General features: G+C 38.9%; 1 protein-coding gene across 4 annotated transcripts in view; it reads right to left on the minus strand.

Moving 5' to 3' along the window:
- Positions 1 to 18,642, minus strand: part of LOC142345890 (uncharacterized) — a 268,945-nt gene that overhangs the window by 50,160 nt on the left and 200,143 nt on the right. For 3 of the 4 annotated variants that reach the window (XR_012759361.1, XR_012759360.1, XM_075398324.1), the window contains exons 15-16: positions 9,038 to 9,249; positions 8,604 to 8,938 (exon numbers count right to left, since the gene is read on the minus strand). Coding sequence is in view for 1 of the 4 variants with exons in the window: in XM_075398324.1 (XP_075254439.1) it covers positions 8,604 to 8,938; positions 9,038 to 9,249 (547 nt within the window). In the remaining 3 variants the exon portion in view is untranslated. The remainder of the gene's footprint in view (positions 1 to 8,603; positions 8,939 to 9,037; positions 9,250 to 18,642) is intronic. The other variant, XR_012759362.1, reaches the window with a different exon arrangement.

Consider the following 18,642-nt stretch of genomic DNA (forward strand, 5'->3'; position numbering starts at 1 on the left):
CATCAACAGTGCAGTCGTGTTCTCTCGTCCTAGCAAGAAATGATTTGGCGTGAGTGCCGTCAAATCTTCAGGGTCGTCACTTACTGCTGTCAGGGGTCTTGCGTTGAGTGTTTGTTCAACAAGACACATTGTTGTGCTGAGTACCTCGTCAGTGAGGCTTCGGTTGTCCAAGATTGCAATTATGACCTTCCTGCAACTTTAAACCAATCTTTCCCAGATTCCACCAAAGTGAGGAGCTCCGGGAGGATTGAATTTCAAGGCAATCTTTATCTGTGCTAAGTCACTCTCAATCTTAGCTTTGTCCCACTCGTTCATGAATGCTTTCAGCTCAATGGCTGCTCCAACAAAGTTCGTTCCGTTGTCACTGATGATGGTGTTCGGGTACCCACGTCTTGCAATGAATCTTGTCACTGCAGCTAGACATGACTCGGTGTCCAATGACTGTGCAACTTCGATGTGTACTGCTCTGGTTGTCAGGCAAGTGAAGAGGCAGCACCATCTCTTCATGGTACGTCGTAGAAACTTCACTCCAAAGGGTCCTAAGTAGTCGACTCCGGTATGAGTGAATGGGAGCACATGTTCATCAAGTCGTTCTCGGGGTAGATCCGCCATCGGTGGGTGAATTGGATTGGCGTTCCTGTGTCTGCATTTGATACATCTCGACTTGATTTTTCTTAATGCATTTCTCAGCCCAATGATCCAGTATTCTTGTTGGAGCATGTTTCTTACGTATTCTGTGCGCTCATGTAGGTTGTCTCGATGCGCTCTCTCCAACAGAAGTTGTCCAACTGGATGTTTCGCGGTTCATAATATTGGGTGTTTTGCATTGTAATCAAGGTTTGAATGCTCCAGTCGGCCTTTCACTCTAATTGTTCCACCTTCTTCTGTGAATGATGACAATTTGGCGATGTTATGTTTTGGAGATTTCTCTGCTGTTTTCTTTCGACTTCGAAACATTCGGGAAGCTTTCGTTTTGAACAAATCGAAACAGTATTTGCTCTGCTTAATGAATTTCGTCTGCTTTGAGGGTACCCCTCTGCTTCGTCTTGAACCTCATGCAGTAGGCAATGAAGTTTCTAACTCGGTTGAAGGTACTGTATCGTCTCCAGTCATACAGTTGGTCCAGTTTATTTTCTGTGGCTACAGTACTGGTAGCTTGCTCAGCTTCAACTTCATTCAAATGACACCATGGCTTTGGCCACTTTTCTTCATCTGCCTGGAGCCATGATGGCCCGTTTAGCCATACGGACTCCTTAAGGCCTTCGACGGACATTCCTCGGGTTCCGATGTTGGCAGGGTTTTCGACACGTTTGACGTGTCTCCATTGATCCATCGATGAGTTTTCCAGTATTTCTGCTGCTCTGTTCTCAACGAATACTTGTTGCTTCTTGTGCGCTGCTTGTAGCCACTGTAGCACTGTTGATGAGTCAGTCCAATGATAGATTTTGTCAATACTGACATGTTCGCTGAGTATCTGCTTTCTGAGACGAACTCCGTAGAATGCAGCTTGAAGTTCTAACTTCGGTATCGTCATATGTGTGATGGGTGCCACACGGCATTTCCCTATCACATAGGTGAGTCTTAGCGTTGCTTCGTCTTGCAGATATGCTACGATGCACATTGCTTCTTCTGACGCGTCTGTGAAAATGTTAAGTCTGAGGTTTGAACATCCATTTTCAAAATAAAGTCGATTTATTGGCATTGTCCTTATTTCTCTCAAGTCAGAGCACCAATCACTGAACAGTTTTGATTGTTCTACTGACAACTCTTTGTCCCATGCTTGTCCCATTGCTGCCCAAATGCCTTTGAGTAGAAATCGCATTCTTATCGTGAAGGGTGAACATATCCCAAGTGGGTCGAACACTGCTAAGACAAACGATAGGACAATTCTCTGAGTTATTTTTGCTGGAACTTCTTACTCAGTTCCACGACAGACAATGAGACTGTCTGTGTCCACATTCCAGTTGAGTCCTAGGATTGGGGATGATTGATGGTCAGCTTCCAAAATTTTCACCACTTTCGTTGACCTGTCTTTCTCTGGGATCTGTGACTTGACTTCTTCGTCACTTGTTATTCATTTCGTCAAATTGAATCCACCTTTGATGAGGATGTCTCTGACTTTCTGGTAGATTTCGACTGCTTCTTGAGGTGTTCTGACTGACTTAAGGAAGTCGTCCATGTAGAAGTTTCGCTGAACCGTTCTGACGAGACTTTCGTCGTTGACTGTATTATCTTTCGCCACTTGGTGCAAAGCGTAATTTGCGCAAGTCGGCAAGCTTTTCGCCCCAAAAACGTGTCGCGTGTACTCATAGACTTCTATTCTCCGCTCTGAATCTTCTCTCCAGAGAAATCGTAAACATCGGCTGTCATCGTTTGGGACAGCAACTTGATGAAACATTGCTTCTATGTCGACTGATAAAGCTATTTGGTGTTCTCGGAAGCGAAAAATGATTCCGATCAGACTCTGCAGCAGGTCTGGTCCAGATAGAACATTGTCCTTCAGGGCTACACCTTGATATTGTGCTGCTGCGTTGCACACTCTTCTAACTTTTTCGGGTTTGTGCGGGTTCATGACGGGATGATGCGGTAAATACCATTGCAGTTTGTCTTTGGTTTCATTCAGTTCAGCTTCATCAACTTTCCGAACGTATCCGGCGTTGATATCCGTGTCAATGGTTTCCTGATAGCGCTTTCGTAGCGTCTTGTTTTTCTGTAGGCCTCGTTCTAGAGACTTGAGCTGCCCCATTGCAGAGTAGAAGTTGTTCGGCAACTTCACATCTTCCTCTCGCCACAGAAGTCCAACTTCGTATCTTTCACCGTTGAATCGGGTCGTTTGTTCCAACGTCTTGATTGCTCGTTGTTCGTCTTTTAAATGACCTGTGACATCGCAGTTTGAGGAGTAGGACTCGATATCCCACCACTTACTCAACTGGTTTGCCAATTTTACATCTGCAATTGATGTTGCTGTGGTTGCAAGAGTTGCCGCTTGCTTCGCTGGTAGGGGTCCACTCAAGGCCCAACCAATCTTTGATTTCACTGCCCATGGTGCAGTTTTGTCTTCCGACTTCTTGAACTCAAAAGGGTGATGAATGTCGTAACAATCTTGTCCATGAATCACTTGAACCTCGTTTAGATTGTAGTTCTGATTTGGCAAGTTCCTCAAATGTGGGTAGCGGTCTTTCAACTCTTGCAGCTCCACAATCTGGTCTCCCAACTTCAATTTCTCGTGCACATAGAATTGTATTGTTGTCAATGGTCGAGACTTCTCATGCGCTGAAACAGCTATCGGCACAATTTCAGTCTTGACATCTTGTGAGCCATGGATCCCTGCTACTGATAAGGACGCTTTTCGGCCTTGGAGTTGAAGTTTAGACACCACTGACTTGTCTACAAAAGAAATCGAGGATCCTGAATCACACATTGCTAGTACATTTAGGCTTAATTCTCTGTCAGCTTGATTCGCACCACTGGAAGTCCTCCTTGGGTGATGTTAGTTGCCACTGCCGTTGTAGCATCTGAGACATTCTTTGTAGTTTCCTTCATCGCTGTGCAAAAACCTGCTGCGTGGCCTTCCACAGCTGGGTACACTGCATGTCCTACTTTTGCAGTCCTTCGACATGTGACCTGGTCTCAAACAATTGAAACAGTCGGAACTTCTGGACTTGCTCTCGTCGTTCATTTATTTTCATCGATTTGAATTTTTCACAAGTCCAAACGGGGTGTTGTCCGTCTTTGAAGTGACATTCAAAATTCTTGGGTTTGCTTGACTCTTCAGCGTTTGAAGCAAAGGTACTCGACTTCGGTTTATCACGGCTTTGAAATTTGTTTCTGTCAAACGACGAGTTTGTCTGTGCTAACAAGTTCTCATGAATTACAGCTTTGGAGGCAAGCCACTCATTGAAAAAAATCAGGTTGCCTCTCAGTAGTTGACTATCTTGCATATACTGCAACCACTGTTCTCTCAGTAGCGGAGAAAGTTTTCTCGTTGTTGAACTTAGCCCTGCTTCGGCTTCTAGGTCTGATGTGTATCCAAGTTGGGTCAAGGTGTTCACCACATTTGTAACCACATTTGCAAACTTGACAATGCTCGTGGAATCGTCGGGCCAAATTGGAGGATGAGTATGTATTTTCTTGAATTGAGCGTTGACTATGACATCTGATCTGCCATACTTCTCACAAAGTATATCCCAAGCATGATAGTATGATTGCGAGCTGAATCCCATTCCCGATATTGCTGCTTTTGCTTGACCCGTGAGACTTGTCTTCAGGTATTGCATCTTTTCCGTATCACTGATTGACTTTTGATGAATAACAACATCAAAAAGACCTGACCATTCTGGCCATTCCAGGGGATCTCCTGAAAACTCAGTCAGTTTTAGTTTTGGCAAGCCACTGGCACCACTGCTTGCTACTGGTTGGTAAATGACTTGGGGAGTGGTGTGATTCATTGTGCTCCTGTTTCTGCTCTCGGCAGACCTGTTTCAAAAGTTGTTAATGGGACTCTGACTCCTGTTTCTGTCTTGAACTGCTGACGTTCCATGCTGCTGAAACGTCGTCCTTTTCAACGGCGGCGCTGATGGGTCGTTACTCTAATTGGTTTACGGATTTCTGGTTTCTTAAGAATGCTCGGTTCAGTCCGTTGCGTTGAGAAAAGTCCTTCACCCGGTTGGAACAGCGGGGTAGTTTTCGGGTAGGTGTTGAAACGTTTGTCAACTCTGTCCTGTGTGACTTTCGTTGGAGGGTCGATAACAACATTTGGAGATAGTGGCCGTCTAGAAACAGACTGTTGAGCCACTGATTCTGCCCACCCAGCTGTTCTTTCGAAATTTCGTTTTGATCCAACACTTTCTATCTCATCTGCCACTGATCCGGAAGCTCTTGAGCTTCCTTTGGTCAGCTCAAGTTTCAGACGTCTTTGTTCTTCGTCTTCCTCTGCTTTCTTTATTTCGTTTTCAAGGGCTCGCTCATGCTGTCGAAGACGCAGTTCATCTTCTTCTTGTTGTATTCTTAGACGTAACTCTTGTTCTCGTTGTTGTCGTAACTCTTGTTCTCGTTGTTGTTGTTGTAACTCTTGTTCTCGTTGTTGTTGTTGTAAACGCAATTCTTCTTGTTGACAACGAAGTTCTATTTCCTCACGCTCCTGCTCCAACTCCAACTGCCACTCTCGCAGTCGTTGCTCTGTTTCTTTCTTAGCTCTTAGGTTTTCGAGCTCCATTTCTTCGATCTGTCGCCTTCTCGATGATCGCGAGTTGGCGATGCTGGGTTGTTTTCTGCAGCCGTGTGCAGCAGAATGCCTGGAAGAGACCTCGACATTCTCCTCAGCGTTTTCTAATGCTCCATTTCCTGTATCAATTACAGTTTCATTTGAGTCTTTGTCAACAGCCGCTGTGGATGACACTAATGATGTTTGAATTCCACAATCCTTGCTGAGCCTGTACTGCTTGATCAGGTCTCGATAGTAACTTCTAGCATTACTGAAACTCGCAAACCCTTGGGGACAAGCTTCTGTCTTCATTATTTGGAGAAATTCTGCGAAAACTTCATCTAGCTTTTCTAATAACCGTTCTGCCTGATTACACAGTATCTGTTTTTCGGAGTCGCTTAAATTTTCTGCTTTCATTTTCTTTTCGAGTTTTAACAATTCGTTCTCAATTGGAACAGAATCTTCCAACTATTTGTACACTCGCAATGTATCTTTCCGGTAGTCGACGACTAATGCGCGACATTCTTCAATGTCTCGGAGATCTGGTACTTTATCAATTACCCATCGCAAAACTTTACTCTTTTCTTCTAACATACGCTTGGTGTCATTGTCAAAGCTTTCACAATACTTTGGTTTTAATAGTTGTTGTCGGTTGTCTTCCAAGTTGTCGTACGTCTCGAAGAAACATCGATAAGCACCTTCGGTCGTCATTGTTTTGTTTTGCGTCAGGTAGCCTTCTAGCTCGTTGAGGTCTCTGGAGGACTTGAGTAGGTCAGCTTGCTCTTTCTCTAACGTCTTGAGTTGACCACTTGTCTTCCAATGAGCTGTCTTCCAGTGTCTGTTGGGACTTTTGCTGGGCATCGTAGAGATTTCGCTCTGGTCCACCAAGTAGAATCGAAGATTCGTTGCTGTTCGTGTCACTGCTGTTTTTGTTGTCCGGGTCGGCGGACCAAATGTTGCGGCTGCTTAAGAATCTCAGCGGAACCGATATATCACAGCCTGGTTCTCGAGTTTTACGCCGGCCTGGTTCTTCACTGGGTTCGATTGACTAACTATCTCGCAGAAATAATTAGTCGCTCGGACGTATTAAAGGACTAACTTTAATTTGGTTGATTAAAGTTAAGAAAATCCCAATCTATGTTCAATCTCGTGCTGAACTTTGTAAGTCTTCAGCCAGTAGCTAGTATTGCTGCCAACTTCTCTTCAAGTAAGCTCATCTAACTTAAAACTCGCAAGATCTTAAGATCTAGCAAAACTTAGCAAAAAAGACTAAAGTTGTTAAAGAATCAAATTTTAGTCAATCAGAGAGCCAACTGCTCTGTATAACAGTTTCTAATGGATGGTTCTAAATGCAATTCGGTTTCACTATTCAAACAATTAGGTTAAAGTAAATAATCAAATATTTATCATTCATAACATCATTGCTACATGTCTGATTGGTTAATCAAGAAAATGATTTTAGTTCATTGTTTACATAGTAAATTTCAAATTACTGCAATATTTACGTTTGTTGACATAAGCACGGATGGTTATTACGTGGCTCTAAATGCCTTGAATGTAGGTTATTTGACCTTTAATGGTCATCTAAAGTATCATAAAATAAATAACTTAAGAAATTTAACAATAAATAACAAAATATCGAAAAATGCCAATTTTGCACCATATAAGTGGTAATAGCCACATTTGTGGGTCTGATGCAATAACGTTCGTCGGGTCCATGAGTAGTTTAGAGGTAACCCTAACCATGTGCCACAACCTCGGGTTGCTCAAGTTTTGCCTTCCAAAAATGGGGGGGGGTGTACAGATTTTCGGTCCCAACTTGTAAAATTTTTCAGTTTTGACCATTTTTGAGTTTTGACAAATTCTAAGTTTTTTCATTTTCAAAAGTTATTTCTTGCTGTCTGATGGCTTTTGTAGCTGATCTGAAGTGGCGCCAACATACGGGTCATACGTACACACTTGTAAGTAGAGGGTATCTAAAAGTTGGCTTTATTTTGTGTTTCTCACGTTTCTATTTCTGACTCCGTGTTTTGATACTAATTCTGTTTATCTTAGATTACTTTGCTGACAATCCGCTGTTTTAAAGCGCTTTGATCAGAATGAGCAAACAATGAAACTAGCTTAGAGAAATCATAACGATTTCACGAGAAATATCGAAAATGAGGTAAAGCGAAAATTTTTGTTCTACGAATTTTTTAAAAAAAACAGCGCAAAAATAACCTGCTAAGATGAGCGCGACTATTAGTGTGTTATTGTGTTATTGTTAGAATAATTACAAGTGTCATTATCCAAATGAAAAACTTGTTCAGTCAATGCAGTCGATAATCAAATCAAATCGACTAACGCTGCATGAATTGCTCTCGAACGTCAGGTGGGGCAGTTTAATTTAGAAGTGGTGCATTAAAAACCAATTCGTGGGGGTTCTAACCCGCGACCTCGCGGGTAACAGTCTGTAAAAGTAGCCAGTGATCTAAATCGGCCCTGCTACTTTCTGGACTACAGTCGCTCTCATGTTAGCCATAGCCTTAATTTCTGAATGATGGCAAATTAGAGGACGCAAAAATTAAATTCACGCGTGAAAAGTCAAATGAGACCAACGAATGCTAATATAAGCACAAAAGCGGTCAAGCTAAAATTTTTGCATATAAAAAGATTGAGAAGTTTACAATAATTGCCTCAAACTTCGTTCGAGAGGAGAGAAATTAAAGTGCTCGAACTCAGCAAGCAAAAAATTATTTATGGTTATTCTCTTCTTCTGGAAACATTACAAAGACAAACAAAATTTTCGATAAGTCTTGAGAACAGGATCGACTAGCATCATACAAATCATTTTCAAACAACTGGCTATCCTCACTGGGTGATGGGGTGTTCGGAAAAAAGGGGGTAATTGAAGAGAGTCCGAACCTCCCATTTTAGGTACTTCATTTTGGCGTCCATTTAGGAGCCGCTGAAGCCTAACAAGCCTGAATGCAATTGAGCTTTAACAGTTTATTCCGTCTCTGATGATGAAAAGTCAAATGTGGAAAAAAGATCAAGCAAAAATTTGCATAAGCGCCAGCAGGACACAAAACATACCCGGCAGATTGCCGGAAAATAGCCGCCGTTGATTCCAATAAGCATGATTGGGATTGAAAGAATAGATATTGAAAAAAAAAAGATTTTTTTTACAAAAACATTTTTAAGTCCGATTTATTTTGATGGCATTTCGCAGTTGAACATACTTCTGTTTCTTAGAGAGAGGCTACAGGGGCTCCTATCAATAACAATAAGCATTAGAGAGAGGTAACTAATACTTATAGGAACGACGTTCAAATAGCGGGCATCTAAAATTGGGCTTTATGGGTGAACAAATGCCACTACGCTATAGATTGTGGTCAATTAGTACAGTTAAGACACCAACCCTTTGAAGATATCGCTGTTTCTGTTCTTCCAGGTACTGATACTGATTATCATTGGCTGTCTTGGCAGCCATTCCACAGATAACATCCGGCTTTTCCGCTCTATGACCAAACTGAGTCTCCTCTTCCGGCAATGATTCTATTTTCTCAATTTGGGCTGTCTTCTGCTTCGTGTCTTCTATTTCCTTATTCAACTCTTTCAGTTTAGCCTCCGAGAGTAGATTGCGCTGTTGTTCTGAGCTTAAGGCCTTAGCCTCAAAATTAAACTGGGCTTCTTGCATTCGTGAGTTTGTTTTTGAAATGTCAGTTTGGACTTGGTCAACTGCCGACTTGCTGTCTGAAACTCGACATTACTTTCGTATGGAACACTCAAAATATATTGAGAAAAAATCTTTATAGAGTAGCACATTGATCAACAAATGATATTTAAACTAACAAGCTCTGGCGTACGCAACTTCCGAATCTTTTCGTCCTCCCCCTCCAGCTGAGACCTTCTTGTTCTCCACTTTCGCTCTCTCCTCCAACAGTCTTCTGTCAAACTCAAGGTCCAGTCTAAGCCTCTGCAGCTGCTTTCGCTCCACCTCTGAGAGAGAGGACAATCGGGACTCGAGCTCGTTTACAGCATCTACTGTTTGTTCATATCTGAAACTGGACACACTTCGCAACAAAATTAATCAGATTTTATATCCTACATCCTTACTCTGCTCAACAAGCTTAACACTTTTACGTGGAACTGTATCACACTTTATGTACGAAAACGCACAAAACGCAAATTTCATATATAATTAATATGAAATATGTATTAACATGGGTGTGGGTTCAGAGTCTTAATTGTTCTTCTGATCGATGATAAGTGTATTTGTAAAACTGCTAACTGGTATTTTTAAATCCACAATTGTTATTGCGAGGGACTTTTCTGGAATTAATCACCAATTACTCTTCCCTCGATTTCAGTATAATCAATAAGTTCTGAACTATTGCAGTTAGTAAACGCGAGCAACAGAGCAGGCGCGGAAAGGAAAAAGTGTGGAAAGTGTGCTTCTAATAATTCAATGATTGACGTTTTCATTCTTCGCACTCGAACAACGCTTCGGATTTCGCAAAAGATCGACGAGTAAATAGATAGACAAAATCAAATTTTAGATGCCCATCAAAAAAATCCACATATCCAAATTTTTTGATAACATGGCAGACATAACCGGCACAATGTTAGAAAATAGCCGCGATAGCTTCGTATATCAGCAGTTCCAAAAAAGTCAAGAAAAACAAAAAATTCTCTTCTTTTTTATTTTATTTACGTTATATTTCAATTTAGAATCCACAATTTTACCGCGGCGTCTAATAGTCGCTTTCAAATATGTTTAATTATAGAGTCATCCACTCATTTTACCGTATCTCTTTGAATCAAAGTAAAGTCAATTTCAGAGTTAGGAAGTCATTTTTGAGAGAGTGCTTTTAAAGAATTTGCTGCTTTCAACAGTGTAGGAGGGGGGTCTTTGGCTGCACGAGGCCATTAGAGGCTGAACGATGTCCAGCGGTGGCCATTGGGCGGGGGTTGAAGTGAGTGGACTAATGTGAGGCGGGGTGGGGGCTCGGTGTGTTTGTGTGTGTGTGTGAGAGAGAGAGAGGAGGTGTCAACTTCTAAGAAAAAGTCCCTTCACACCTTAAGTAAAAGTCTCCCTAACAATTTCTGTGTGATTCGCAGACTTGGAGACAATTGAGTTGAAAGGTTCTGAGAACCTAATGCGCTCTCGTCGCTACCTGCTTATCCCGTTTTTGAGGACGAAAAGTCAAACGCGTCAGACGAAAAATCAGTCGAGCTTAAAATTGCATTAAAAAGACCACGGGACTAATATAATTGCTACGAAATGTTTAGGAGCAGTTAAAAAAACAGCCTGATTTTTTCCAAAATCGTTTTAATAGATTAAATAAACGCGGTGAATTCAACCTCTAAAATGGAGGACTATAAGCGTATTACTAGAACAACTTTTTTTTCTAAGTGTTTTTATTTTGTCCACAGTTTCATTGGAACCAATAAATATGGAAAATTGCAGCCTCTAAATATGAGTCTATTCGCAATTTGCTCTAAGGGACTTTAATAGCCTAATGCACTGTCTTCAAACAGTACGTCTTAACCCGTGCTTTATTTGTTCATCCCGTACCTATTGATGTCACTTCATGAACTTGATCGTAATCGGGTTACTTTACTGACTGACTCAATTCTAAATTCTATTGATTCTGAGCTGAGAATGATGTAAGTTAGATTTCAAACGTCAAAGAAGCCTACGTGAAACGAAAAATGGTAAAAAGAAATAAACAAAGACTGAAAGACTGCCGAAACAGCTGCCAAATAGACGTGCGGGCCATAAAATACAAATACACAACTGAGTTGAAAAAACTTAACGCGTCCACCAGAAAAGCTTTAATTCCAAAAATTATTGGCAACGTTTGAATCCCCATCCCCGGCGAAAGAATCAGAAGCATTACCTATTCGGCAACCAGTCCCCATGTTACACTCCATCTTACATTGTATTTTGTTTTAGCAACAGACAATTTATGAATGTACGCAATTTAAGTCACGCAAGAAGCACGAATCAAGCGTGAGAAAATTACTGAAAACGTGAAGTCACAGAATTTTCTGTGAAAAATGTAAAACGGTGTGCGTCAGACGACAAAGCAAAAACCAAGAGCACCGCAATACAGCTACGCTCATCTTACAACTTCCCAGCTATAAAAAACATGGCAGGGGAAATCCTGACATACAATTCGAAGAGTTTAAAAAACACAAATCTTTACCTGAAATTGACTAGGAATTTTTCGGTACAGAATTTAGAAAACAATAAAAAAAACTCAGAAAAAAAATAAAAACAGAAGTCAAACTTCCACGCATCAATTCCACTCGCTTTTTCGCTTCAATTCCTGACTCAGCGGTTCGAAAATCATCACTTCATTTAAAAATTATAAAGAAAAACGTTTCAACAGATCTAAAAACTTCGAGGGATTTCGGAAACAACTCAAAGTAGTGAGCTTCCTAAATATCATAACAATTTCGCTACCTAAACATACCTCAAGTTGCCAGGAATAGCCACCATTGAATCTCAAAACATCTACTGGGAATGAAGGAACAGAAAAACAATAAAAAAATATGAACGATGTACAAAAACATCTTTAAAGTCAGAAAACCAAAGGGCAAACTCTTTTAATTGAATTTATAGTTAGACATTCTCCTGCTTCTTAATGAGAGGACACAGAGGCTAGTATCAATACCGAAAAGCATTAGAGATGAAAACAAAGACTAAAACAGGCTTTATGGATTTCACCCGCTTTTAGATTTCGTTTTTCTATAATGATTCGGTTCATTGTGGATTCCTTTGCTGAACAACTGCTGTTTAAAAACTCGTTGAGCAGAATGAGCGAGGCAAAATGAGGAAAATCGAAACATACATTTATTTTGCGATTAATTTTACTATTAATTATTTTGTCTACTAATTATACTAATCACCTTAAAGGAACAATATGAAAATCAACAATTGAAAACCACCTGCCAACAAAAACCGATCAAACGTCTGATAATAAGCGACTTCAAAGAATTTTTGGCTAGGGGAAGAATGGTTTTCATTTATTAGTAGACTACACCAAACGACAGAAAAAGCAAAAAAGTTCATATAGAGAAACCCGATTGCAGGGAAAGGAAATGAAATAAAGACAAAAAAAGCTTTTACTCAGGATTTTACCACCCAACATCTGACAGCTACAAAAGACAACAACAAAATGTAAAGAACTAAAAAGACCCGGAATAAAAAAGAAAGTTTAATTTGCTTCAGTGAAAGACTCCCTGTCTTGCCTTCAATGGCACGTTTTAGAAGTGAAAACTATAGAATAGCTCAAAAATAAAAACACAACAAAATTTGCAAACACTTTTTCAAAAAACGAAAAAAATCGGCCACAAATGCTCAAAATTACAACATTATCTTTAAGAAAAAACTCAAAAAATATTTAAAAAATCAAAGGCACCCAAAACAACTTAAAAACTAATTTGAATCAGAAAATCCCCAAGAGCCATCAAAATTTGATGAAGACAAAAATAGTCAAAATAGAGTCCAACATGGCAAAATTGCAAAAAAAGAAGCTCAAAAAGATCTCTAAAAGTTTATTAATTGCTTTCGAGAGTCAAACCGATTTTCATACGCACTTTACTATCTTGGTACATAACCAGCAGATTGTCAGAAAATATTAGCAATTGGTTCCATTAAACCCGATTGGGCTTGAAAGAACAAAAAAAAACTGATTGTTGAACAAAAACATTTTTGCCAACTTTACTGATTTTGTTTCGTAGTTACACATACCCCTGTTTCTTAATGAGGATACAAGGGGAAGTATTAATACTAAGACAAACAAAATTCAGGTGGCGGGAATCTTAAATTGGACTTCATTAGGTATAGACTCCTTTCATTTATTTAGATTGCTCTGCTGAGCAAATGCTTTTTAAAAGCACTTTCGTTGAGCATAAAAAGAGAAGAATGAAACTAGCTAAGAGTAGCCGAAATGATTTCACTTTAAACAAATTTTCGATCAAAGAAGTTAAAAAATATGGCACGACAACTTCTGCATTACAATGCAAATAATTGAATTAATTTAAGGCCCGATACAGTGAAAAAAAAATCCGTGACACCAGTTGAGCCAAAAACAACAATCTTAAAACAATCAAAAACGTTGATAGTTTCCCGGACTTTGTTTTAAGAGTCACTGAAAAGAACATTGTACAAATAACGACTCTACGCACCCTTACAATGAGAAAACAGCACAACAACCTTCTTGTATTCAATGACATACAAAGAAAAAATCGAGGCAAAAACTAAAGAAATTGGCAAAAATCAGATTATCTTTCAAAGTAAAACCAATCAACTACCAGCCAAAACTACAGCAAACAATACTACTTTAGAAGTCTAAAGTTTTTTCATCAGTTTCCTATTAGCCAACAATGAATCTTAAATGAGTCATTAATGAGACACACTAATGAGTTACACAAGAAAAAAGGGCAATTTCAAAATTCTGTTTTTTGGAAACAGTACAGCGTATAAGTCAAAGAAATATTAACCGAACCGATTAATTCAAAGAATCGTTGGCAATAGATGGGACTTGTCAATAATGAAAGAAAAAATTTAAGACAACAGTGAGCAGTAAAAACGTGAAACCTGTACGTGGTATCTTTTGAAAATTTTTAACAATTTCACCGATTAAAATGAGTCATTTTAGCAACCTGTGCGATCAGTCACCAATGAGAACAAATCGTAAAACAAATTAAAAAGACAACAAATACTCGCAAAATTTTGAACATAGCCGGCAGATTGGCGGAAAATAGCCGCGATAGACGCTTATGGCCTTTCATGAATTGAAACAACTAGAGAACCAAGATAGACAGATTGACCACCAGTTCTTTAATAGACCACTAGATTTTTTGGTCAGATTCTGAGTGTCATTTTTGAGACACATACGTTCTATAATAAAAAAGCCGTAAAGAAGATTTTTCAAAATTAAGAATCAAAATAAAAAAACTCAAGACTCTAATACTCAAGAATTAGGGCATACACGTTTGGCACTACTTAGATGCACACTATTCACCTTTAATAAGTAAATGTTTATAAAATAAAACATATCACTGAACAAAACAAATCACAATCGCAAAGCAAAACAAATCACTGAAATTGAAAACCTCAATTCCAAGAAGTCAGGTCACGCAAGAATCATCGATGGAGACGACGAAATAAAAAAAAACACGTTATCCCCAATAATAGCCTCTATCGCTTCGCGGCTATTAAAAAAAAGTGAAGCCAATTCTCTATTTTTCTCAAAAATTTGACGGGAACAGAACCGCTATCTTCTCACTGCACTGCATCAATTTGACAAACACTTTTTTTCCACGCAATTCACTTTCGGTTTTAAATTTATTCGTAAAAACACAACACAATTACGAACACAACACAATTACGAAGAGCCGTCAGATAGCCGCAAAATAACCGCCGTTGACACGCTTGATGCAATTCGGGACTGAAACGGAAAAAGAAGATAATTTGACCAATTTTCAGTTGCATTCTAAAACTATCCTTAATTCAGCTTCTAAACTGAAAGCTAATAAATTTAATACCATTGTCAGCTGGCAAACACTAAAAAAATTTGATAACCTAATTCTTAATGACCGGGCTTTATCCCATCTCTTTTAATTTTGATATTTTGACTTTGACGGTATTCACCGCATTGCGTAACTAATGTGCGAAAAAACTTAAAATCCAACCATTTGAAACAGTGAGTGAATTAAGTCAGAAGTCAAACCTGAAAATTGTGACTTATGTAAAACGAAAAACGTGATCACACGTATCATATTGATACCGCTCAGGAGAAGAAACACTCAGAAGAGACGTCAAATTACCACACTAGAGAAAAAATTCGATCTCAGAAACAGAAAATTTGTTCATATATCAGCTTACTCTATTTGCGCTCCCTCTACTACTCCAGCGTGATTAAAACTTGACTTCTCACTGACGTGAAAAAGCCGAAATGTGTGAAAAAACAGAACAACAATACAATCCAGTTACTTCGAAGGCCCAGTTTGAACTGTAAATAGCCGTTTGAGAAGATAAGGGCGGCTATTAATAAACGATGCAAAAACATACATGTTACTGGAACATTGGAGTTTAGATAAATTAAACTGGGATCCTTTACGTCTGCCCCCCCCCCCCCCCCCCCCGCTTATTGGATGCATGTTATTTGCACCCCCAGACGCATGTCCATTTTTACAAAAATAATTGATATGTAATGGCGAGTGCTCTGTAACTGGGGAGTTAATAACGTACTGGGGGAATTGAACTGAAATAATCCTAAAGTTGCTTTGAAAATGTCGCATGTGGTTATAAAAAATGACTCGCAGAGCGAAAATTTTTTGCACCTACTTTTCTCGCTCTCAAAGACTTCTCTCTCTCCCACACAATCTCACACACTAACGCTCTCACTCACTTGCTCTAACCTCACTCACTCACCCACTCACTCATTCACCCATTCACTCTCACTCACTCACCCATTCACTCCACCTCCCCCCCCCTCTCTCTCTCTCTTTCTCTCTCTCTCTCTCTCTTTCTCTCTCTCTCTATCTCTCTCTCTCTCTCTCTCTCTCTCTCTCTCTCTCTCTCTCTCTCTCTCTCTACAAACCTCTGTCTCTCAAATTTATGACGGGAACAGAACCTTTCTCTCTTCTCAATGCTCTGTAGCAGTTTGACAAACACTTTCTTTTCACGCATTACACTTTCCGTTTTAAATACACTCGTAAACAAACAACACAATTATAAACACAGCCGGCAGATAGCCGGAAAATAGCCACAGTTGACACGCTTGATGCACATCGGGATTGAAACAGAAAAAGAGAAACACAGCTGACAGATTGCCAGAAAATAGCCGCAATAGGTTCGTAGATCTGCAGTCTCAAAAAAAAAATAAAAACATACCAAGAAAATCTCTAAGTGGTGAGATATTATATTTTGATTGAGAATCTGTTTAATTTGTTGTCGCTTCTATTATCTGCTCTCATATAACCGTCATTTAGAGTGACACACTCTCACTTGACTTTATCTCCTTGAAAAAAAAGTGAAGAAAAGTCCATTTTAAAGCGAGGAAGTCATTTTTGAGAGTGAGGTAACTCAAGTGTGACCAAAAACTTACTCGTGCGAATGAGCAAAAAAATTGCTCCACTAAGAGCAAAAAAGGACGTCACGCACGCAATTCAGTTGAAATTGCAAGAACGAATGAACCAAAAGCAGATAGTGACGTCATAAGGTCGTAACAAAAATCTTGACAAAAATGCGGCTATTACAAAGATATTTTAACCAAATTTTTTCTGTTTTAATTTTCAGTGCCAAAAAGTGTTCTGATTGAACACCGAGTTTCAGTTGGATTCTAAACCTATATGTAATTCAGCTTCTAAACTGTAAGCTAATCAGTTTAAAACAAATGTCAGCTGGCAAACACTTTAATGACACATGACAACTCTCAATGACTTAATGACCAAGCTTTACCCCATCTCTTTTGATTTTGATCTTTTGCCTTTGATATTATTAATCAAATTGCCTAATTGAATGCGTGAAAGAAAATAAATCCATTCAGCTGAAACAGTGAGTGAAGAAAGTCAGAATTCAAACGTGAAAATAGTGCCTTGTGTAAAACGAAAAACGTGACCAAAAGGTAAAGCCAATTATAAAAACATAGCAGGACAAGTCATGACGTACAATTCAACAAACTTTCATTCACTAAACATAAAATATGAGTGAATTGGGAAAATCATTTCCCAGAAAAAACAAGGTCAAAATGTTGCATGTGAACAAAAACCACTAGCGAAAAAGAAAAATTTGGGTCAAACAAAAAAACCAGGCCTAGAAAGAACTCCGAATGAAATTATTAAAAAATCTCATCCAAGAAATCGAATCATTGAATTGTAAAAAGAAGATCTTAAAAAGGAGATCTCAAAAGTAAAAGACCGACCAAAAAAAAATTTATTATTTTCAATAAGAGCTGAGATCTTATATTTTGATTAGGAATCTGTAAAAATCTCGATTGCTGCACTCAAATAATCTTCGCTTATAGTTACACACTTTCAGTCTCTTTGAATAAAAGTAAACAGAAGTCAATTTCAAAGTGAGGAAGTCATTTCTGAGAGTGAGGTAAGTCACGTGTGACCAAGAATCGAATCACGCCAATGAACAAAAAACCCGCTCCACTGAGAGCAAAAAATGACGTCACGCACGCAATTCAGTTGAAATTGCATGAACAAATGAAAAAAACGCAGATTTGAAGTGATTGTGACAACACATAGTCGTAACAAAAATCTTGACGACGAAATAAAAAACATAGCAGGACAAGACCTGACGTACAAATCACCAAATTTTAATTGACTAAACAAAAAACTAGACCTAGAACAGACTATGAGTGAATTAGGAAAATCAATTCCAAAAAAATCAGATAAAAAACAAAAAAAAACAGAAAATCAATGCCGAAATGCCGCTAGCGAGAACAAAAAACCAATAACGAGGAATGTAGATTTGAGTTAGTGGTAGAATAGAAGTAATTATTGAATTCAAAATTGATTGGATTTAATCACAAATTACAGTGAAGAAGTATCAATCAGATCTCCTGCGCTAATGATAGATTCAATGGGCACAAACCTAGTCAACTCAACAATGTTTTCACTAACGGTCCCAATTTGTCGTGGACCGATGTCCACGACAAAGAATTGTCATCAAATTCACTCTACCCAACCAAATCAAAACATAGCCGGCCGACTGCCGGAAAATAGCCGCAGATGACACGCTTGACGCACATCGTGATTGAAACAGAAAAAGAAAACACGAAGAGATAAAAAAAAATTGATAGACTTTTTCCTCAGTTTCAAAGAGTGTTCTTATTGGGTGTGCAGTTTCAGTTAAACTCTGAAACTATACTTAATTCAGCTTCTAAACTGAAAGCTATTAAGCTTAATAAATGTCAACTAGCAATTCCTCCAATGAACTTTGATAACCTAAAGCACAATGACTTAATGACCGGGCTTTATCGGTGTATCCCGGTTCTTTTGATTTTGCTCTTTTGACTTTGACTGTATTCACTACATTGCGTAACTCAATGCGTGAAAGAATTTTAAAATCATTTAGTTGAAACAGTGAGTGAGGTAAACCAGAAGTCAAGCGTGAAAATCCTGCCTTATGTAAAACGAAAAACGTGACCAAAAGTTAAACCGAAAGAAAAAAAACATAGCTGGACAAGTCCTGACGTACAATTCAAAGAATTTTCATTGACTAAAAAACTAGACCTAGAAAGGACTACGGACTATGAGAGAATTTGAAAAACCATTTCTAAAGAAAATCAGATAAAAAACGAAAAAAAAACAGAAAATCAATGTCAAAACTCCTCTAGCGGGAACAAAAACACCACTAGCGAGAAATGGAAATTTGATTCTAACAGAAACTAGTCCTAGAATGAACTATGAATGAATTGGGAAACCCA

Source organism: Convolutriloba macropyga, chromosome 9, assembly GCF_964194025.1.
Source record: "Convolutriloba macropyga chromosome 9, txConMacr16.3, whole genome shotgun sequence".
Taxonomy (NCBI): Eukaryota; Metazoa; Xenacoelomorpha; order Acoela; family Convolutidae; genus Convolutriloba; species Convolutriloba macropyga.